Source organism: Tachyglossus aculeatus, chromosome 1, assembly GCF_015852505.1.
Source record: "Tachyglossus aculeatus isolate mTacAcu1 chromosome 1, mTacAcu1.pri, whole genome shotgun sequence".
Lineage (NCBI taxonomy): Eukaryota > Metazoa > Chordata > Mammalia > Monotremata > Tachyglossidae > Tachyglossus > Tachyglossus aculeatus.
The window spans coordinates 156,680,603-156,703,999 of NC_052066.1; the positions used below are offsets into that span (position 1 = coordinate 156,680,603).

The following is a 23,397-nucleotide window of genomic DNA, read 5'->3' on the forward strand; positions in this document are numbered from 1 at the left end:
TGCTTCTCTTTTTTAAGAAGCAGCCTGGTCTAGTGATCCTGGGAATCAGGAAACCTCAATTCTAATCCCAACTCTGCTACTTGTCTGCTGTGAGACCTTGGACAAGTCATTTAATTTCTCTGCCTCAGTTTCCTTATCTGTAAAATGTGGATTCCACCTCTTAGACTGTGAGCCTAGTGTGGGACAGGGACTGTGTCTGATCTGATAATCTTGTATCTACCTGCAGCATGTTTTAGAACAGTGTTAGGCACATAGTAAAATCTTATTGCCAATTATTATTTTGGAGAACCCTAGAAGAAAATGACCACGGATCACGGAACTCAAACAAGGTAGTTTTCCTCCTCTTTAGCGGCTCAGTGAAAATTTGGTAGAGGAGGATGTCAAAGTCATTGGCTAAAGTGAGGTCTAGCTATCTTTCAATAATCCGTCCCTTGCTAAACCTTTACCAAAAATAATCCAGAGTGGATAGGATAAAGGAGAGTTGGCATCAGGCAGCACCACTCTGAAGCTCTATAAGAGTGAAGACTTGGGATTCCCTTCTATAACTGTGGCCTTTGTTAAGTGCTTACTATGTGCCTTTTACTAAGTCAATACCAGGTCTGACACAGTCCCTGTCCTACATAGGGCTCCCAGTCAAAGTAGAAGGGTGCTCTGCACATAGTAAGCACTCAATAAATATCATTGATTGATTGCTCCTTTATGGAGAAGGAAACTGAGACAGATAAGTTATTAACGATGATAATAATAATAATGAGGGTATTTGGTATGCACTTACTATGTGCCAAACACTGTTCCAAGCAGTGGGGTAGACTCAAGGTAATGAGGTTGTCTCAAATGGGGCTCACAGTCTTAATCCCCATTTTACAGATAAGGTAACTGAGGCACACAGAAGTTAAGTGACTTGCCCAAAGTCACACAGCAGACAAGTGGAAGAGCTGGGATTAGAGCCCATGACCTCTGACTCCCAAGCCCCTGCTCTTTCCACTAAACCACACTGCTTCTTGTGGCTTGCCCAAGATCATGGAGCAGTGTGACAGAGCAGTGTGACTTGGATCATTTTTCCTGCCTTGCCCCTGAGAAGAAAGAGGCTGTTGGCAGCTTTCTGGACTCCCCGGCTTCCTGCAAATCCAGGCCATATCCCAGCAGTCCACCTCCTTCCTCGGCCAGCGGCAAAACTGTGGTTTCTCCACACCGTAGTCTTCTGATGGAAGCTCAAACTTGGGAAACAAAGACCTCCTTTTTCCAAAGGAAAAATAATACAAAACTCACAAAAACCGTGAGCTCTTCGGGACTGCTCTATTTTGCTCAGGGCAGAAATTATTCTCAATTTCATGGGAAAGAGAGGGTAGCAACCCAGGTATTTCTGGAGGAATACCTGCCAGAATCAACACCAGATTTCATATTTCAACCTTGCCATTTGTTCCATCTCCCTCAGTTACTGAGAGGCAAAACACTGCATGAGGAAAAACAACACAAAACAAAACAAAAAAAACAGACTTTTGCCTAGAGACCAATTAGCTCCCCAGATCTAAGAAAATGAGAAACTTGCATATGTCCCATTTACTGAGGATCTAAATGTGGTCTGGCCAGCGGCTGCGGAGCTGCCGTCCAGAAGCCTCCCCACCCCAACTGACTAGTTACACAGGAAGAGATGGCAGCCCTGCTCCTGGCCATACAGTCCCCAGGAGCATTTCCCAGCATGAAGAGCTTCCTTTCTTAATTAGGAGGTCCCTCTCATTCTTCTACAGCAGTGGGAGAGAGGGCAGAGGGCAGAATGTTGCCTCTCTCCTTCTCAGGGGTCAGCGCAGGTTTGCAAAGGCAACGTCAAGAATTGGAGCTCACATTGCAAGACATCATGGGTTGGCTCTCTCTGTCCACAAACTAGGTTAAAGAACACACCTTTTCCCAAGGGAAAAAGATGCTAGGATCCCACTTGGGCTCAGATGAGGACTTCCACCACAAGGCGCTAATACGGAAAATATTCCTGCTCCAGGAGGAAATGGTCTGGGGAAATAGGGGAAGGCTTGGGGAGAAGCTGAGGACTCCCAGAGCCAGGAGCTCTGCTCTCACACTGTCACATCATGAACATATCCCTCCCGTGGCATGGCTTCTCCAGAAAGAGCCATCAAGCCAAACAATCAAATTTATCGACTAGCTCAACCAAGACCAACCAGCCAGACAACATGGAACACAATTTTTCCAGAGTTTAGAATAAACCACCAAAAATGATGACCCAACCAATACCAGAGCAGAGTGTGAGTGTAGCCTTCTGCAACAGAAACTACCTTGCCATGCCTTATCTTGCAGGCAGGAGCGAGAGACTGGGCCGGTCCCAACTCGTTAACGTCCTGGCTCTGCCCATGTCTGCTATGTGACCTTAACTTAGCTCATTTGTAAATGGGGATTAAGAGAGAGAGAGCCTCATGAACTGTGTTCATCCTGATTAACTTGTATCTACCCCAACACTTAGAACAGTGCTTGGCACATAGTAAGGACTTAACAAGTACTATAATTATTATTATTTATTATTAAGCACCACTCACCCCAGCCGTTTCCTGATGGAGGATCTCCCTCACTTGTTCCCGGTCCATGCCAAGCTGCAGCCACACAGGGCAGGTTTTGATTAGCTTCTCAAGAACGCTAATTCCTCGCATAGACAGACATCGCTTCAGGGGCGTGAGAGGACTTGGCTCCATCTTTTCTTCATCCTTCTCCTCTGCCTCCTCTTCTCCCTCCCTTTCGCCAAGATCTGTAACAGGACTGAGAGGACAAAATGGCATCGTCATCATTCCTTTGAGCAGAAATCTGGAAGGAGAGTATTATAAGGGCATTTATTGAGCACCCACTGGATGCAGTGCTCTGGAAAGGAGAATAAACTCTAATTGAAAACACTGCAATATCCCTTTAACACTTGGAACTCTCCACTGCTTTTTGCATCAGAGACTGTGATTAATCCTTTTTCTTATGGTATTTAAGCACTTACTATGGGCCGGACATTGTTCTAAGTGCTGAGGTAGATTCAAAATTGAACACAGTCCATGTTCCATATGGGGCTTACAGTCTTATCCCCATTTTACAGATGAGGTAATTGAGGCCCAGAGAAGTTGACTTGTCCAAGGTCGCACAGCAGACGTGTCCTTATTTAAACATGTTGATTAATTGACATTCTTTTCAGGTATCTCTATGAGCCCAAAATAACCACAGAACTGAACACAACACCATAAGCTGACTGATATCACCTTAACATTTCTTTCTGTACAGGACAGTACCTGTCCTGCTTACTTAACGGTTTTAATAAGCCCAAGGTCTTGTGGGTAAGATAACTGTCAAGATCCTAAAACTGGTGTCATTCGTTTCAGTCACCAGTGTCCATTGAAAGATTCTAATAATGACTAGGCCTTAAAACAAGCTGTTCCCAAGGTTTCCTGGGATAGACGGAGACCATGTCGGTATGAGGGGAAGGGACATATTCACACTTTGGGGGCTGAAGAGGAGAGTTTAAAATACCGGGTCCCTCAAGCAGTATTGCATTGGCTCATTTTCTGTGATTGATAGCACTTAAGCATTTATTATGTGCTAAGCACTGGGGTAGTCACAGAATTATAAAATTGGACACAGCCCTTTTTCACACAGAGCTCGCAATCTATGTGATCCATTTTACAGATGAGGAAACAGAAGCCTGGAAAGGTTAAATGACTGGCCCAATATCACATAGTCAGCCAGTGGCAGAGCTGGAACTCCTGGTTTCACGCTCTTTCCACTAGGTCTCACTGTTCCTACTGAAGCACTCTCTTAAACCTGTTACAAATCAATAAGCCTCATCCAACCCCACCAAAATGATGAAAATGATGAAAGCTGGTGGCTAGGGGCAGACATGGCTCCACAAAGCTCTGGTTCCCACCACTGCATGGAAACAGACTACTGAAAGATTTGGGGAAAAATAAGCAAGGAGGCCCCTCTCAGGATCACATCTCAAGAGTTCCCAGTACACTACTGGTCTTGACTATGGGAGGGAGAGTCGAGCAAAGACCCATTCCTTTCCTAGCTTGGCCAGTGGCTAGAGGGTGGAAGGCAATCTGTAACAATCAAAACTCACCTGTGCTGGGCACCAGCAGTATGGGAGAGAGTCAAGGGCAGAGACTCAGTTTACTGTGTGGAAGAAGGCAATGGTAAACCACCTCCATATTTTTACCAAGAAAACTCTATGGATACACTACCAGAATGGTTACAGGTGGAGGTGGGTCATTCTGGGAGAGATGTGTCCATGGAGTCGCTATGGGTTGGAAACGACTCGACAATATAAGACAAGAAGAAGCAAGGAGGGATGAGCCATGCACTCTTGACCTATTTCTGACCCAGTTGCTGCTCCTCCTCGCCATCACTGAGACCCTGCCTCACTTCCACTCTCTCCTGAGAGGATCTCACCTTCTACAACCGCCCCCTCACCCCACTCCTCCCCTTCCTCCCAACTGGCCGGGAAGAGGGAGGGGTCAGCCCGCTCATGGTCCCATAATGCCTTGTGTGGACCAGTGGATAAAGCATGGGCCTGGGAGCCAGAGGACCTGGTTCTGCCAATTACCTGCTGAGTCACCTTGGGCAAGTCACTTAACTTCTCTGTACCTCAGTTTTTTCAACTGAAAAATGGGGATTCAATTCCTGTTTTCCCTCCTACTTAGTCTGTGAGTCCCATGTAGGATGGACTGTATTCAGCCTGATTAACTTGTAACTACCACAGTATTTCAAACAATGCCTGACAAACAGTAAGCACATAACATACCAACTCCCCCCACCTTCGCATTGTCCGCTCTCCTACTCTATCCCTCCCCTTCTTTTCTTTTCTTCCTCATCCACCTCTACCCGTCACTTACCTCCCTGCAGCCTCACCTCCAATATCCTAAGACATTTTAACGTTTCATACCTTTCTTCTCTCCTTCCCTACTCCTAATCTGATCCTTGGAGAACTTCAATATCCATGTGAACATTTTAACTTCCCCAAATCTGGAATCTCACTCTTTCAGCACAAACTTCTAACCTGCTGTCTATCCGTCCTCCACAATCCCTTCCCATAACTGTCCACCTTCCTCCCCACCCCGACCCAGGGACCTCTGATCGCAAGACACCTTTCACTTATCCGAGACCATCATGCCCCATTTGAACTCTTTATCCAGTCTCCCCTATTCTGATGCACAAACCCACACCCTCAACTGGGTCCTATCTCTCTTGCTCCCTTGTCCCTCTGTCGATAACATGCCACTGGCCCACAGCCCTGGACCACCTCCAAAATTTTCTTCCTCCGCTCCTGCGTGAGCACAGGAAGGGCTCCTGGTGGAAATCCAGGCACCAAGCCAAAACCAACTCCAGCCACTTCAAATTATCCTTACAAGCTGTAATTCTGCCCCTTCCTCTGCCCAACAACACTACTTCTCCTCCCTCATCGATTCAAATGCCTATTACCCCACCAACTATTCCAGAACTCTAACTCACTCCAGGAAGCCCCAGTACCCCGCTACTGCCGCCACTTTGCTCACCTTGAAGACCTAGGTTGTTGACACAACTGAAAACATCAGAGTGAATGCCCCCAAATCTCCCCTCTCCAGATCTCTCACACCACCACACTCATTCTCTCATACTTTTTGGCTATCTCTCAAGAGATCTCCCTTTAGTCTTTTCCCTCCCAAGCCCTTACTTCACTCTGCTGATCTGTCCATTTTTCTAAAATGCCACTCTGCATCCATCTCACTCCTCAAAACCCTCCAATAGCTGCCCATTCAATCAATTAATCAATGGTGTTTAATTAATGCTTTCTATGTGCAGAGCACTGTGCTAAGTGCCTGGGAGAATACAATGCAACAGAATTAGTGGACAGGTTCTCTGCCCATAACGAGCTTTCAGGAGTTTCCCTCCTACTTGTCTTCTCTCTTCTCCCACTTCGGCCCAGCTCACTCTCTTCATTCCTCTCAAACCTCACTGTGCTACGTTCTTGACTCTCCCGCTGCCAACTCTTGCTCATGCTCTCCTCACTTTCCTTGAACTCCTTCCCTTTTCATACCTGGCCAGCTATAGCTCTCCCCATTTTCAGTCTTTATGCAATCACATCTCCTCCAGGAGGGCTTCCCGGATTAATTTTTGCTGTCTCTCTCTCCTATCCCCTCAACTGCCATGTTAGCCCTTCTTTCCATTGAAATCCTTAAATACACACAATCCTTTGTAACACTTACACAGTCTAATACGTCTTATCTTATGTCATCTTATTTTTTCTAGCATCTCCTCTGGTAGATTGTCATCTCTTTAAGGGATGTCAGCACTTACTATGTGCCAAGCACTGTTCTAAGCACTGGGGTAGACACAGGCTAATCAGGCTGGACACAGGCCCTGTCCCACATGGGGCTCACATTCTAAGTAGGAGGGAGTAGGATTTAATTCCCATTTTACAAAGGGGGTAATTGAGGCACCAAGAAGTTAAGTGACTTGTTCAAGTTTACACAGCTAACCTGTGAGCCTGTTGTTGGGTAGGGACCGTCTCTATATGTTGCTGACTTGTACTTCTCAAGCGCTTAGTATAGTGATCTGCACACAGTAAGCGCTCAATACAATTGAATGAATGAATGTGGTACAGCTGGGATTAGAACCCAAGTCCTCAGACTCCCAGGCCCAAGCTCTTTCCACTAGGCCACTCTGCTTCTCTCCCAATTATAGTGTTCAATACACAAGTAGTCAATAAATACCACTAATTATTTGCCTGATTGATTGATTGATTTGAAGCAAATCAGTTGAGGCTTTTAAAGTTGCTACACGCACAGGCCGATTTTCCCAGGGGTCTGTGAAGACACCACAGCACGACAAGTCAGGAGGATGCCTGGGAACAGAGAAAGTGGGTAGGGTGCTTGTGGGGTTCACCTCTACAGCCATGCCACCAATACTTCTACATTCAGCTCTGATGCCATATGTACCTCTGACAACCGAGATGGAGCCCCCACCCTCTGAATGGGGGCCAAATCCTCCAAGGCCATACTTCACCATAATTCACTCTTCTACCCTAATCATTTTTCTAAAAAAAACATTCTGTCCATGTCTCCCCACTCCTCAAGAACTTCCAGTGGTTGCCATCCACCTCTTAATCAAATAGAAACTCCTTATCATGGGTTCTAAAGCCCTCAAACAATTCTCCCCCTCCCACCTCACCTCACTGATTTTCTACTACAACCTAGTCCCCACGCTTTCCTCCTCTAATGCCAACCTACTCACTATGCCTTAATCTCATCTCTCTCACCATTTGCCCACATCCTTCCTCTGGCCTGGAACTTCGTCTTCCTTTACATATGACAAGCCACCACTCTCCCCACCTTCAAAGACAGTCTTACTAAAATCACATCTCCTCCAAGAGGCCTCCCAAATAAGTTCTCCTTTTTCCTACTCCCTCTCCTTTACTGTATTCTGTGTACATTTGGATCTGTACCCTACAGGCAATTGATATTCACCCATCTTCAACCCCACTGCGTGTCTACCAAGTCTACTACATTGCATTATTATTATTATTGTTACTGTATCTGTTAAGCTCTTACTATGTATGAAGCACTGTTCTAAGCACTGCAGGAGTTACAAGCTAATCAGGTCAGGCATAGTCCCTGTCCCTCATAGGGCTCATTGTCTAAGTTGGAGGTAAAATAGACATTGAATCCCCATTTTACAGATGAGGAAACTGAGGCACAGAAAAGTTGTGCAAGACCACACAGCAGACAACTGGGATTGGAACCCAGGTCCTCTATCTGTTTATTGTTGTACTGTACTCTCCCAAGTGCTTAGTACTCTGTTCTGTACACAGTAAGTGTTCAGTAAATACGATTGAATGAATGAAAGACCCCCAGACCCATATTCTTCCCACTACGCTGCATTGTTAATAATACTAACTGTGATATTTGTTAAATGCTTACTACATGCCAGGCACTGTAATAAGCCCCGGGGTAGATACCAGCAAATTGGGTTGGACACGGTCCCTGTCCCACATGGGGCTCACAGTCTCAATCCCTATTTTCCAGATGAGGTAACTGAGGCACAGAGAAGCAAAGTGACTTTGCCCAAGGTCCCACAGCAGACAAGTGGCAGACCTGGGATTAGAACCCATGACCTTCTGACTTCCAGGCTCAGGGTCTATCCACTACAACACTGTACTCCCCCCAAGAGCTTAGTAATCAATCGTATTTACTGAGCACTTACTATGTACAGAGCACTCTAGTAAGCCCTTGGGAAAGTACAATATAACAGAGTTGGCCGACAAATTCCCTGCTCACAAGCTTACAGCCTAGAAGAGGCGAAGGAAATTAATGTAATTTATAATATATAATTTGAAGATCTGTACATAAGTGCTGTGGGGTTGAGGACGGGGAGAATATCAAATGCCCAAAGGTCACAGATGGAAGCATGTAGAAGGGAGAGGGATCCTGGGAAAAGCCTCTTGGAGGAAATGCCATCTTAATAAGGCTTGGAGGGTGGGGAGAGTGGTGGTCTGGCGTACATGGAAGGGGAGGGAGTTCCTGACTTGGGGGGTGACGTGGAAAAGAGGTTGGCGGTGAGAAAGGCAAGATAGGGGCACAGTGAGTAAACTGGCGCTTGAAGTGCAAAGTGTGCAGGCTGGGCTGTAGGAGGGGGGAGAGCTGACTCAGTGCTCTTGTAAACCGAATCAGACCCATCCCTGCCACGAGTGAAACAGAAGAATCAGAATGACCAGAATCGAAACTTCAGAAGCCAAGAAGACTGTAAGCCACTGCAAGGTCTTTTACTGAGCAAGGGATTCTACTGAGTCCAACTTACACACATCTACTGTGCAGGGCAGAGACTGAGCTATTATCAAATATACAAACACCATACCACAAAGGCAGAGACTAAATCTTTTGTAGTTTTGAGTCCTACCAAGAAGATTTTAGGATTGTGCCTAATTGGATTGGGATTGAGGATTGGGAGTCCACAGAAAATCATTATTTAATTTTTGAATCATTTTTTTAAAGCTGTGGTAACAAATGCACGAGGGAATCCTGGATTGCAAAATTACAAGTTTTCCATTTGCAGAGTTTCCCAGAATCTAATAATGCCAGTGTCCCTGCACAAGAGACACCCTCAGTTAATGAACCTGGATTTGAAGTCCACAGTTCAGGAAATGATACCTTAGTAACCCATTGACCAATATAGCACTCATAAACAAAAAAGGGAAGATTCCGTCCTATGCTGATAGTTTCACATTGCTTAAGAGTTGTCCTAATATCTGCATTTGATTCTCTAAGACTGTGAGCTTGTTGTGGGACAGAAATGTATCTACTAATTCTGTAGTACTGTCCTCTCCCTAATGCTTAATACAGGGCTCTGCACACAATAAACTTTCAATACTGACTGATTTCAAAAGTGGCTGAGGCAGATCTTGTGCATATGTCATAAACTCCTCCCGATCCTTCAGGATGAAAGGAGAACACAAGGACCGATTTTCTTGGCAAAAAACAGCTTCATAATCTCTGACTCATTGAGTGGATGCTTTATAGCGTAACACATGGGTGATGTGAAAACAAATGCTGCCCTTGTCATCGTCTCGAGGGCAGAGATTCTGTCCTTAATGCCTGTTGTCCTTTCCCAAGCACCTAGAACAGGGCTCTGGGATCCAGTGTTCACTCAGTGAGGGGCTGATGGTGAGTAGAATGTCCAAGGAAAACCTTCATCATCAGCTGATGTGACATAATAGTGTGATCAGACAACATCTTTGCCCTCACTGTGCAGCTATTGGTGCCCTGACTCCGGGGTGGCGATGGGGACTGTACTCCCCAGAAAAGCAGCATGGCTTAGTGGATAGAACATGGGCCTGAGAGGAAGAAGGCAGCTCCGCCACATGTCTGCCGTGTGTCCTTGGGCAAATCACTTCACTGGGCCTCAGTGACCTCATCTGTAAAATGGGGATTAAAAGTGTGAGCCCCTTGTGGGAAGGAGATTGTGTCCAACCTAACTTGTATCTACCCTAGTGCTTAGAACAGTGCTTGACATATAGTAAGGGCTTAACAAGTACAATAATAATAATAATTAGAGGCAACTAGCAGGAGTTTAGAACAGAATTTCCACAGAGTTAATTCGGGGACATGCGAGCATCATGCCTGCCCCAGCTCTGGCTGGATTTCTGAGGAGTCCGGTTCCAGATCGCACCACTGCTATGACTCTGTACTACAGAACTGGAGTTGCGGCTGAGAAGGAGCGGCCCCTGAGGCCAGAGAAAGCTCCTCTCTATCATCGCCTCCTCAAATTACATCAGCCTAGGCCGCAACATGGCCTAATAAAAAGAATAGAGATCTGTAAGTCACAAGACCTAGGTTCTAATCGTGACACTGCCAATTGCCTGCTGGGTTACCTTTGGCGAAGTGCTTAACTTCTCTGTGCCTTCATTTCTTCATCTGTAGTCAATCAAATGATGGTCTTTATTGAGCATTTACTGGGTGCAGAGCACTGTACTAAGCACTTGGGAGACTGCAAAATGGGAACTGTGTAATCCTGTTCATTTAAATCTGTTGTCCCTTCCCCGTAGACCATGAGCCTCATTTTGTATAGGCTCCCATCTGATCTGCTTATATTGCACCTACCCCAGCACTTGGCACAGAGTTAAGTGCTGAACAAAGACTGTCATTGTAATCATTATTATTACCTGGCTCGCTCTACTCCACGGCAGCACATGCTCCCAGTAGAAACCTGGGCAAGGCTGAAGGGGTTCTCGTGGTTGTGGGTAATGGTGTGGTGCCAGCAGTGGGTTGGAGGAGGGGGCTCAGGCCCCTGTGGTCCCCTCAGCCTGGACCACGATATGGGCAAGTCAGTGGTGGGGCAGCCTCACAGCCTGCCTTACCAATGACACCCGGGGGACCTGGTTGGACAATAAGCCTGCAGAACATCACGGGGGGCCTGACTTGCACCCCAGCGGAGCAACTGGAGTTGGTTTGGAAGACAGAAAGAAAACATTATGCCTTCCTCAGATTCTCCCTTCTGGGCCAGCTGCACTTCTTGCCAAGCCTAGTGGCAGGTCCCAGCCTGCTCTTCCAGCTAAAGCTATCCATTGTCAGCTTTTGCTCCAGCCACACTTGGGGTGATGGATGGCCTTGGCTAATTAATGCCATATGACCACAAAACAACCAACACTGTTCAGTAGAAACTACTCTGTGGATCAGTCATTGGTATTTATTGAGCACTTACTGTGTAGAGCCCTTCTACTAAGCAGTTGGGAAGCGTATAGAGTTGGTAGACACATTCCCTGCCCACAAGGAGCTTACAGTCAAGAGGGGATGCTTTTGGAAGCAAAAATAGTTACAGGACAAATCTTCCTTCCTCTTGCTGTTAACAGAGCAATTAGCTCAGGTCTGTCAGCCCTGGAACTCAGTATCTTTACGGGCCATCAGATTAGAACCAAAATCAGAATTCCCTATGATCTTCACACTGAACTTTCCCTCTCCCCTAACCCCTGCACCTTTCTACCTCCCCACGGATGCTCAAGCCATATATCCCAGATTCAAACTCTTCAGCACATTTCTGGGATTTGTCCACGGAGTATTTCCTAAACAAGCCCTCAGAAGGAATTGATATTTTCCATCAGAGTGAATGCTGTCTATATCCCTGTCCCAGGCCTCTTGTTAAATCCACTGAGAAAGGCCTAAGTGAGGTGTTCTTGACCTCCTGGTGTGTTCCCCCAGGAGATGCTGTCTGGAAAGATTGTGAATGAGCCAGTCCGCTTGGGCCGAGGGGTCCCAAGCGCCCACTGCACCTGCACACACGGAAGAAGGAAAAGCAGCAGCATGACAAAGGAGGGGTGAAACCTGCCCTGCCTTGGGTAGTAGCTGCGGAGCTCAGAGGAACAACTTGGGAGAAAACAACTTGGGCTGAAAGTCCATACCCTGGCACCCTGAGGAATGGGGGCTTTCTAACCGGAAATGCTGCAGCAAGTCTTAAAGATGATGCCAAGTATGGGGCACTGCCAGCCAGCAAGGGCTGGGTGGTTTCTCCCAGCTGAGCTGGAATCTGTTACCGGCCTTCTGAAATGTCCGGAAGTGGGGGTGGACGGGTCAGTGTGGTGGTTGAGGCGGGGAGGGGAAGCCCCTCCCTGCTTCCCCGGAGGGGAGGGTTCAGCTTCCTCATTTGGTCCCAGAGGCAGAGCTGGGTTGTAGCTAGCTGGGGGCAGGGACAGAGAAAAGCTTATCATTGCAGTAAGCCCCCTGTGGGGTAGGGGCTGGGTCTGAAACAGTGTCTCACACAGAATGTAGCTGGTTTAATACCTTTCCTAACTAGCTTATCTGAATCCAAAGGTCTGCTCTCCTGCCATTGAAGATCTGGGCAGGAGCGAGCATTATCTGGCAGCTGCGGGCTGCTCCATGGGCAGGGGGAGGGGAGTGGAGAGGGAATGGCATATAGGATGGAATCATCTCCCCTTCCAGTAGTTCTGTTCCTGTAGTTCCTCTCCTTAAACCACTTCCTCCCCAGATTGAGAATGGGAGACTTTGGTTCCAGGCTCCGACACTGCCCCAGGCTCGGCCGGAACCACGAGAATCAAGCTTTCCCAGGGCTGCCAAGCCCCTGCCCCACTGGAGCACACCAGTAGGCCCTACTCAGGGCACAAAACGCAAGCAAAAAGATGGTTCTGCCCTACCCTCAGGGTGCTTACAATCTAATGGAACTGACCAAGAGGACATTCCAACATTTGTCCAGTGGGGTGTCAGCTAAACTATATTTTATCAGATTGGGTTTCCTGTTTGTTTTGCTCATGGAGGTCCCCAGAAACAGCAGTAATGCAGAAAGCAATGATGAAATGTGGGAACACTACTTGATTGCTGAGCTCATGGTATTTTGAATGGAGAAAGGGAGAGAGGCAGGATAAAGTGAAATTCATGCCAACCACACTAGATTCAATTAAACCTACTGCCTAGCTATTTTTTTTTACTTTTATAGCAGCAGAGAAGCAATGTGTCCTAGTGGAAAGAGGACAAAATTGGGAGTCACAAGACCTGGGTTCTGCTCCTCGCTGCATGACTTGTCTGCTGGGTGACACTGGACAAATCACATCTTTGTGCCTCAGTTTCCTCATCTCCTCATTTCCTCTGGGATTAAACATATGGTCTCTCTTCCCCTTAGGCTAGGAGTTGCATATGGGGCAGGGACCATGTCTGATTTGTTTGGCCTCATCTCCTTAACTAATGCCAGGCCTTCCTCAATTCACTAGGCTGCAAGAACACAAGCCTCTTGACAGTCACCTAAACTCTCAGAATTTCCCTCTTAAGCAGAGATTCCCATGGAAAGAGGCAAGTGGAAGGGAAAGGGGGCAGAACAGATTGGATTCCCTGTTAGATGACTGATTTCTTTTAGTCTTCCGGTCCACTCTCCTGGCAGCTGAAGGATATACCGAAAGTCAGCCCATGTGCTGAGAGAAGCTGGGAGGCAACTCCTTGGGCTTTAGGAAGCAAAGCCTGGAGAAAGGAGGCAAATGCTGTGGGAAGGCTTTCCTTCCACTTAGCCACAATGAGTCAGGCCTAGCCTCCACCTTGGCAACTGATTTTCCTGAAGCTTTTTTGAGGCTCATGAGATAATTAGTTTTCTACTTCCTCCTGAAGCAGGTGCATGCCTGTTCTAATCAAGTTTCCCTTCCATGACCAATGTGGCCCAGAACACCAATAACCCGGACACAATAGTTCTTAATAGCCAGACTCGGTCCCAAACAAGCCGAGTCCAACTTGTTTCTCTACCATCTTTGGTGTTGTTACTTTTTATGGTGCCAGGTAAGCGCTGGGATAGATACAACATAATCAGCTTGTCACAGTCCTTATATCCCCCATGGAGCTCACCGTCTTAATCCCCATTTTATAGATGAGGTAACAGGCACAGAAGTTAAAGTGACTTGCCTGAGGTCACACAGCAGACAAGTGGCGGAGCAGGAATTAGAACCCAGGTCCTTCTAATAATAATAATAATAATAATTATGAGATTTGTTAAGCGCTATGTGCCAGGTACTGTACCAAGTGCTGGGGTAGATACAAGCAAAGCGGATTGGACACCATCCCCATCCCATGTGGGGCTCACGGTCTCAATCCTCATTTTACAGATGAGGTAACAGGCACAGAGAAGTTAAGTGACTTGCCCAAGGTCCCACAGTGGACAAGTGGTGGAGTCGGGATTAGAACCCATGACCTTCTCACTCCCAGGCCTATGCTCTATCCACTACGCCATGCTGCTGCTGCTGCTATTCTATTTTCTTGTAGGAATTGGAGAATTTCCCTTCCTCCTTCAGGCTCTGTTCACAGGAGAACTGTGAGAGCTATTTTGAATTAAAAAGGGTATTTGTCACATGCTTACTATGTTCCAAGAGCGGAAGTAGGTACAAGATAATCATATTGTTTTGCTTTGTTGTCTGTCATCCTTCTAGACTACCCTACCATTGTTGGGTAGGGATCATCTATCTGTTGCCAAATTGTCCTTTCCAGGTGCTTAGTATAGTGCTCTGCACACAGTAAGTGCTCAATAAATATGACTGAATGGATGAATGAATATGGATGAAGTCCCTGTCCCACATGGGCCTCTAGGACTAAGGGGGAGAGAGGGTTTTTCATCTTCATTTTAGAGATGAGAAAACTAAGACACAAAGTTAAATGTCTTGCCTTAGGTAACACAGCAGGCAAGTGTTAGATTGCAAATCTGACCTCCTCCCTCTCAGTTCTTGTTCTTTCCAGGAGGCTTCACTAAGGATTAGGGATGATAGATAATTAATGGTTTTGACTACCTGCAGAGAGGAAATGAAAACTTCTGTCCAAAACAGAACTTCTTGTCTTCCCAGCCAAATCCTATCTTCCCCCATTACCACTAGCCACCCTCTCAAGGACATAAACTTGACTTTCTTTGACTCATCTCTCATACAACCTACATATTCAATCTATCAGTTCAACCATCACAGCATCACTAAAATCTGCCCTTTTCTCTCCAAAGGGCTACTATGCTCATCCAAGCTTTTATCCTACCCCCATCTTGACTACTGTAGCAGCTTCCTCATTGACCTTCCTGCCTCTTGTCTCTCCCCACTCCAGTCCACACTTCCCTCTGTTGCCTGGATCATTTTTCTAAAAAGTGTTCAGTCCACGTCCTCCCACTCAAGAATCTCCAGTGGTTGCCCGTCCACTCCTTACCATCGGCTTTAAAGCACTCAATCAGCTTTTCCTCTCCTACCTTGCATCGCTGATCTCCTTCTGCATCCCAGTCTGCACATTTTGCTTCTCTAGCACCAGTTTACTAACTATATTCTGAACTCAACTATCTCGCTGCCAATCCCTTTCCTACATCCTCCCCCTGGTCTGGAACTCCCTCCCCCTCCATATAAGCAGACAGCCACTCTCCCTACCTTCAAAGCCATATTAAGATTACTTCTCCTCCAAGAGGCCTTCCCCAATTAAGCACCCTTCTGCATCATCTATAGACTTGGATCTGTACCCTTTGGGCATTTAGTATTCAGCCCACCCTCACAATACCTATGTTCACATCTATAAATTATTTGTATTAATGTCAATCTTACCCTCTAGGTTAAGCTCTGGGGACAGGATTGTGGGCAGGCAGTGTACTTGTTATACTGTTGTGTTGTACTCTCCCAAGCACTTAGTACAGTGATCTGAACACAGTGATTAATAAATACAGTTGATTGAAGCATGTCCACCAACTGTTGTACCCTCCCCAGTGCTTAGCTCAATGCTCTTTACACAGTAAGCACTCAGTAAATACCACTGATTAATTTATTGCCTTGGCTGAATTGAGAATGACTTGTTGATCTAGGGCTTTTTCCATCTGTGATATCCATGCTACGATGAGGCTACCAAAGAGAAAATAGGAGAAGAGGAACTTGAGACAGCAAATGTAGACAACTCATTCAAGGAGTTTGGAGAGGAATGATTGAGGGAGATTGGGTGATAACTACAGGGAACTGTGGGGTCAAGGGAGGGTTTATTTTAGGATGGGGAGACTTGGACATGATTGAAAGCAGTAGGGAGGAATAAATCAATCAATCGTATTTATTGAGCGCTTACTGTGTGCAGAGCACTGTACTAAGTGCTCGGGAAGTGCAAGTTGGCAACAGATATAGACAGTCCCTACCCAACAGTGGGCTCACAGTCTAAAAGGGGGAGACAGAGAACAAAACCAAACATACTAACAAAATAAAATAGAATAGATATGTACAAGAAAAATAAATAAATAAAGAGTAATAAATATATACAAACATATATACATATATACAGGTGCTGTGGGGAAGGGAAGGAGGTAAGATGGGGGGATGGGGAGGGGGACGAGGGGGAGAGGAAGGAAGGGGCTCAGTCTGGGAAGGCCTCCTGGAGGAGGTGAGCTCTCAGCAGGGCCTTGAAGGGAGGAAGAGAGCTAGCTTGGCGGATGGGCAGAGGGGGGGCATTCCGGGCCCGGGGGATGACGTGGGCCGGGGGTCGACCACAGGCGAGAATGAGGCACAGTGAGGAGATTAGCGGCAGAGGAGCGGAAGGTGCGGGGTGGGCTGTAGAAGGAGAGAAGGGAGGTGAGGTAGGAGGGGGCGAGGTGATGGACAGCCTTGAAGCCGAGGGTGAGGAGTTTCTGCCTGATGCGCAGATTGATTGGTAGCCACTGGAGATTTTTGAGGAGGGGAGTAACATGCCCAGAGCATTTCTGGACAAAGACAATCCGGGCAGCAGCATGAAGTATGGATTGAAGTGGGGAGAGACACGAGGATGGGAGATCAGAGAGAAGGCTGATGCAGAAGTCACTGGAGAGTGAACAGTTGAAGGTGGCAGCAAGGGAAGAAGGGAGGTGGCATGTGTTTTGGTAAGGTACAAAGGAATAGGGTCAGATGTGCAGGTAGAGAGGGTGGATTTTGAGAGAAGGCAGGAGATATCTCCTAGACATACTGCTAGGAAAGATGTGAGAATTGAAGAAGGGGCAGGAAAGGGGAGGGACTGGGGAGATTTTAGGGAGAGCATGTCTTATAGTGTCAATTTTCCCCATAAAGGTGGCCAGGTCATTAGGGGCAAGAGATGTGGGAGGAGGGGAAACTGGGAGTTTAAGGAGGGAGTTAATTATCTGGAACAACTGGTGAGGGCAACAGGCAAGGATGGAAAAATAATTTTGCCAGGCAGAGGAGAGGGCAGAGTTTTAACACATAAGAATACACTTGCAGTGGACAAAGTCGGCCTGATATCTAGATTTCCACCAGAAGCGCTCTGCAACTTGTGCATAAGGGCAAAGGAGGTGGACTGCGCGGATGATCCAGGGTCGTGGGTTAGTGGTCCGAGATCGACAAAGGGATAGGGAAGAGAGTGAGTTGAGTTCAGTAGAGACGCTGGTGTTGAGAGTCTCAATTTGATCATCAAAGTACAGTGCTCTACACATAGTAAGCCCTTAATGAATTTTATCACTACTACTCTTCTGACATATTATTGTTATCTAGGCAACAGTGTAATCTGCTTCAGGGTCAAGTATAGTTCTCTGGACACTCAGAACACAGTTACCTTTTAGGGGTGACAAATATCTGATAAATCAATTTATTGAACAGCCAAGTGAGAGAAGAGGTTTCTTGTTTGTTTTGCTCATAGCAGGCCCAAGAAAGGGAAATCTTTTGGAGAGCAAGAACGAAATGAGAGAACTACTAATTGCAGAGTTCATACTACTTTGAATGGAGGAAGGTAGAGACAGGATAAGGTGAAATTCATGCCAACCATCCTAGGTCCAGTTAAACCTACTGGCTATCTATTTCTTTATAGTATTTATTAAATACCACTTGCCAAGCTTTGTGAAAGCCCTGGAGTGGATAAGATAATCAGATCAGAAATACCATACTTACTGGAAAATGTTCCCCCTTCTTGGCATAACTTCTACAACCCTCTATCAGGAGAAGGACTATTAGAGGGGGAATTAAACCTAGCAACAAGGGAAGAGGAATAAAAGAAAACAGAACACTTGACAATGAACTTCTTATTCCTTGTCTTTTGCAGATACTGCATGCAAAAGGCACTCACCAAATAAACCCCCCCCACCGGTGTTTATGGTTCAAGTTCTTAGCCTTCTGCCCCTCCCAGCTTGGCCTCCTGGCATTAAGGAATTAATTACCCCCACCTGCTTTGTCACGGTTTCACTTCCCACCCTAGGAGCAGTCTTAATTAATTAACTACCCCCATCTGCAGTCACCTGTGCACCCTCCTAGCCTGGCTCATGGCTGTCTTAATGAGTAAATAATCGTCACCTGCTCTGTCATGGGTTTATTCTCCTACCCTGGCCTAAGGCAGTCTTAATGAAATACCTTCCCCTGTTTTGTTTCATATCTCCTTTCTGCTTCTCCTCTAAGCCCTCCTTTCCTCTTCTCCCACTTTATTCTGTGTCGCCCTGATTTTTTCCCTTTATTCATCCCTTTTCCCAGCCCCACAACACTTACATATATATCTACAATTTTTTTATTTATACTAATATCTACCTCCCTGTCTAGACTGTAAACTCACTTTGGGAAGAGAATGTGTCAGTTATATTGTACAATCCCAGGCACCTAGTACAGTGCTCTGCACACAGTAAGTGCTCAATAAGTATGATTGAGTGAATCATCCTCCCCTAACTTCCAAATGTCACTCACAATTGTATGCTCCCCAAAATAATCCTTTATTTCATTGTTCTCCAACTTGCATAATAATAATAATGGCATTTTTTAAGTGCTTACTATGTGCAAAACACTGTTCTAAGCGCTGGGGAGGTTATAAGGTAATCAGGTTGTCCCATATGGGGCTCACAGTCTTAATCCCCATTTTACGGATGAGGGAACTGAGGCACAGAGAATCAATCAATTGTATTTATTGAGCGCTTATTGTGTGCAGAGCACTGTACTAAGCGCTTGGGAAGTACAAGTCAGCAACACATAGAGACAGTCCCTACCCAACAGTGGGCTCACAGTCTAGAAGGAAGTGAAATGACTTGCTCAAAGTCACAGAGCTGACAATTAGCAGAGTCAGGATTTGAACCCATGATCTCTGACTCCAAAGCCTGGGCTCTTTCCACTGAGCCATGCTGCTTCTCCATCTGCATCACCTGTGCACTTGTCTGTACACCTTAAGCACTTTGAGTCCCCCTTTTGACTGTAAGCTTGTTGTGGGCAGGGAATGTGTCTGCCAACTCGATTGTATTGTACTCCCCCAAGTGCTTAGTACCATTTTCTGCACATTGTAAGCACTCAATAAACACCAGTGATTTACTGATTATATTGTACTATTGAAAGCACTTAGTACAGTGGCTCTACACCTAATAAGTGCTCAATATGATTGACTGATTCCCTACCCTAGCCCCATATCACCCTTAAGCACTTTGATACTCCATCCCAGTCCCACCCACAGTATCTATGTACATATCCTTATTATTTTATGGTATTTGTTAAGTGCTTACTATGGGCCAGGCATGGTTCTAAGTGCTGGAGTAAATACAAGTTAATCAAGTTGGACAGAGTCCCTGTCCCACAAGGGACTCACAGTCTTAATCCCCACTTTATAAATGAGGTAACGGAGGCACAGAGAAGTTAAGTGACTTGCCCAAGGTCACACAGCAGACAAGTAGCAGAGTTGGAATTACAACCCAGGTCCTTCTGATTCCCAGGCCCGTGCCCTATCCACCAGGCCACTCTGCTTCTCATCAATTCACGTCCTTGCCCAGAATCACAGCACTGACATACAAAATCTTCTGAAAGCAGAAGAGGACAGAATCAAAATATTCTGGCTAATTGTGTGAAATAGCCTAAGATGGCCAGTCACATTGAATTGGGTTCACCTGTTTATTGCTTCTGCTGTCACAGAATGAGTGTGTGGGTGCTGGCAGAAAGACCTGAAGGAGACTGAACCCCCCCAAAAAAGATGGCCTTTCACGGACCAGGCAGCCTTCCTAGATTAATCCTAAATGGGTTCTGTGGACACTTTAATACTCCAATAACAGCTTATTATAATAATAATAGCAATATTTGTTAAGTACTTACTATGTTCCAAGCACTGTATTTTAAGTGCTGGGATAGATTCCAGATAATAAGATAATACTCAGGCCCTGTCCCTCATGGAGCTAACAAACTAAGGAGGGAAAACTGACCTTGGGCAAGTCACTTCACTTCTCCGTGCTTCAGTTACCTCATCTATAAAATGGAGATTAAGACTGTGAGCCCCATGTGGGACAGGGGCTGTGTCCAACCTGATCAGCTTGTATCTACCCCAGCACTTAGAACACTGCCTGGCACATAGTAAGTGCTCCACAAATACCATAAAAAAGTTGAATCATTTTACAGATATGGAAACAGCCACAGAGAAGCTAAGTGACTTGCCCAAAGTCAAACATCAGGGCAGGAGTGGAGCCAGGATTAGAACTCTAGTCCTATGACTCCTAGGCCTATGCTCTTCCCATTAGACCACACTGATTCCCTAGTTACGTCTGTAGACACTGATTCATTTCCTTCTTCAAGTTATGTGTATCTTTTTACTCACAAGTTTCCAGCACTTCTGTTTTATATTTTTTCAAATATTTGCCACACCTCCCCAATTCAACTTTAAACTCCTTGCTCTTTCTTTGTACCTTGATTTCGTCTATCTCACCGCCACCCCCCTTGCCCACATCACCCTTCTGGCCTGGAACTCCCTCCCCCTTCATATATGCCAGACCACCAATCTCCCCACCTTCATAGCTTTATTAAAATCCTATCTCCTCGAAGACATCTTCCCTAAGCCCTTATTTCTCCTCCCCTCCCTCTCCCTTCTGTAACATATGTAGTGTATCCTTTAGGTATTTTATATTTATGCCCACCCTCATCCCCACAGCACTTACATACACATCCATAATGTATTTCTGTGTCTGTCTCCCACATTAGACTGAAAGCTCCTAGTGGGCAGGAACATGTCTACCAACTGTTGTATTATACTCTCCTAAGTGTTTAGTACAGTGCTCTGTACACAGTATGCACTCGATAAATACCACTGATTGATTAATCCCCGTGGCCTCTCCTATTATGTCCTACCCACAGTAGATGCTTGTCAATGCTGACTTTGATTGTTGAAATCATCAGTCAAGTTGCAAATACTGTATCAAACAATTGGTCAATCAATCGATGGTATTTATTGAGTGTTTACTATGTGCGGACAACTGTACTAAGTGCTTGGGAGAGCACAATACAACAGAAGTGGTATTTGTGATCCTTGCCCACAAGAAGCCCACAAAAGAGTGGATCTTAAAAAAGGTCATGTCCTGAGTGGTAAACTGGTGCAGTGGTTAGGGAATCTCCCAAATGGCCTCTCATGCCTTTGTGTGAGCAACTTACTGCCAGGCCTATATGGGTTTCAAATAAATACTGTATCAATCAATGGCATTTATTGAGCATTTACTATGTGCAGAAAACTGCACTGAGCACTTGGGAGAGTACAGTACGACAGACCTGGTAGACAGAATGTGTCCCTCAAGGTTCAGTTCAGTTCACTTCTGGGTCCCCTTCTATTCGCCACCTACAACTGAGTGATTCTCCCTTGGAGAACTCATTTCCTTCCATGGCTTCAACTACCACCTCTATATAGATGATTCCCAAATCTATATTTCCAGCTCTGATCTTCTTTCTCCCTCTCTGCTGTCTTGCATTTCCTCCTGCCTTCAAGACATCCCAACTTGGATGTCCCACCGCCACCTCAAACTTAACATGTCTAAAACAGAACTCCTTCTCTTCTCCACCAAACCCTGTCCTTCACCTGACTTTCCCATCACTGCAGATGGCATCCATCATCCTTCCTGTCTCACAAGCCAATAATAATAATAATAATAATAATAATAATAATAATAATGGCATTTATTTAGTGCTTACTATGTGCAAAGCACTGTTCTAAGCACGGGGAGGTTACAAGGTGATCAGGTTCTCCCATGTGGGGCTCACAGTCTTCATCCCTATTTTACAGATGAGGTAACTGAGGCACAGAGAAGTTGAGTGACTTGCCCAAAGTCACAGAGCTGACAAGTGGCAGAGCTGGAATTTGAACCCATGACCTCTGACTCCAAAGCCCAGGCTCTTTCCACTGAGCCACGCTGCTTGAGTCCTCTCTCATTCAACCCACATGTTCAATCCATTACTAAATCCTTTTGGTTCAACCTTCAGGACATTGCTAAAAATCTGTCCTTCCCTGTCCATCCAAACTGCTACCACATTAATCCAAACACTTATCTTATCCCACCTTGATTACTGTATCAGCTTCCTTGCTGACCTCCCTGTCTGCTGTGTTTCTCCACTCCAGTACATACTTCACTCTGCTGCCCACATCATTTTTCTACAAAAGCATTCAAGCCATGTTTCCCCACTCTTCGGGAACCTCCAGTGGTTGTCCATCCACCTCTGCAACAAGCAGAGGCTCCTTACCATCGGCTATAAAGTATTCAATCACCTTGCCCACTCCTACCTCACCTCGCTACTCTCCTACTACAACCCAGCCAGCACATTTCACTCCTCCAATGCTGATCTACTCACTGTACCTCAATCTCATCTATCTTGCCACTGACCTCTCACCCACATCCTGCCTCTAGCCTGGAACGCCTTCCCTTTTCAATCAATCAATCAATCGTATTTATTGAGCGCTTTCTGTGTGCAGAGCACTGTACTAAGCGCTTGGGAAGTACAAGTTGGCAACATATAGAGACGGTTCCTACCCAACAGTGGGCTCACAGTCTAGACTGACAATTACTCTCCCCACCCTCAAAGCCTTATTGAAGGCACATCTCCTCCAAGAGGCCTTCCCTGATTAAGCCCTCTTTTCCTCTTCTCCCACTCCCTGATTTGCTCCCTTTATTCATTCTCCTTTCCAGCTCCACAGCACTTATGTGCATATCTGTGAGAGGAGCACTGTGACATAGTGAATAGAGCAGTGGCCGGGGAATCAGAAATACCTGAGTTGTAATCCCGGCTCTGCCACATGTCTGCTGTGTGACCTTGAGCAAGTCACATCACTTCTGTGGGCCTCAGTTACCTCAGCTGTAAAAGGGAGATTAAGAATGTGAGCCCCATGTGGGAAAGGGACTGCGTTTAACCTAATTAACTTGTATCTACCCCAGACTTTAAAATGGTGCTTGGCACATAGTAAGCGCTTAACACATACCATAGTTATTACTATTATAATTAATTTTATTTATTTCCATCAATGTCTGTCTTCTCCTCTAGCCTGTGAGCTCGTTGTGGGCAGCATATATGTCTGTTATATTATTATACTGTACTTACCCGAACACACAGTCAGCGCTCAATAAGTACAACTAATACAGTACTCTACACATGGTAAGCACTCAATAAATACAACTGGCTGACTGGTAAAGTACACTGCACATAGTAAGCACTCATAAATACAACTG

At 45.9% G+C, this 23,397-nt stretch overlaps 1 protein-coding gene across 1 annotated transcript in view; it reads right to left on the bottom strand.

Annotated features, from left to right (window-relative positions):
* The window catches only part of RIN3 (Ras and Rab interactor 3), a 130,461-nt gene that overhangs the window by 85,278 nt on the left and 21,786 nt on the right, over positions 1-23,397 (bottom strand). Inside the window, exon 7 of the mRNA XM_038746053.1 lies at positions 2,544-2,760. Coding sequence (XP_038601981.1) covers positions 2,544-2,760 — 217 coding nt within the window. The remainder of the gene's footprint in view (positions 1-2,543; positions 2,761-23,397) is intronic.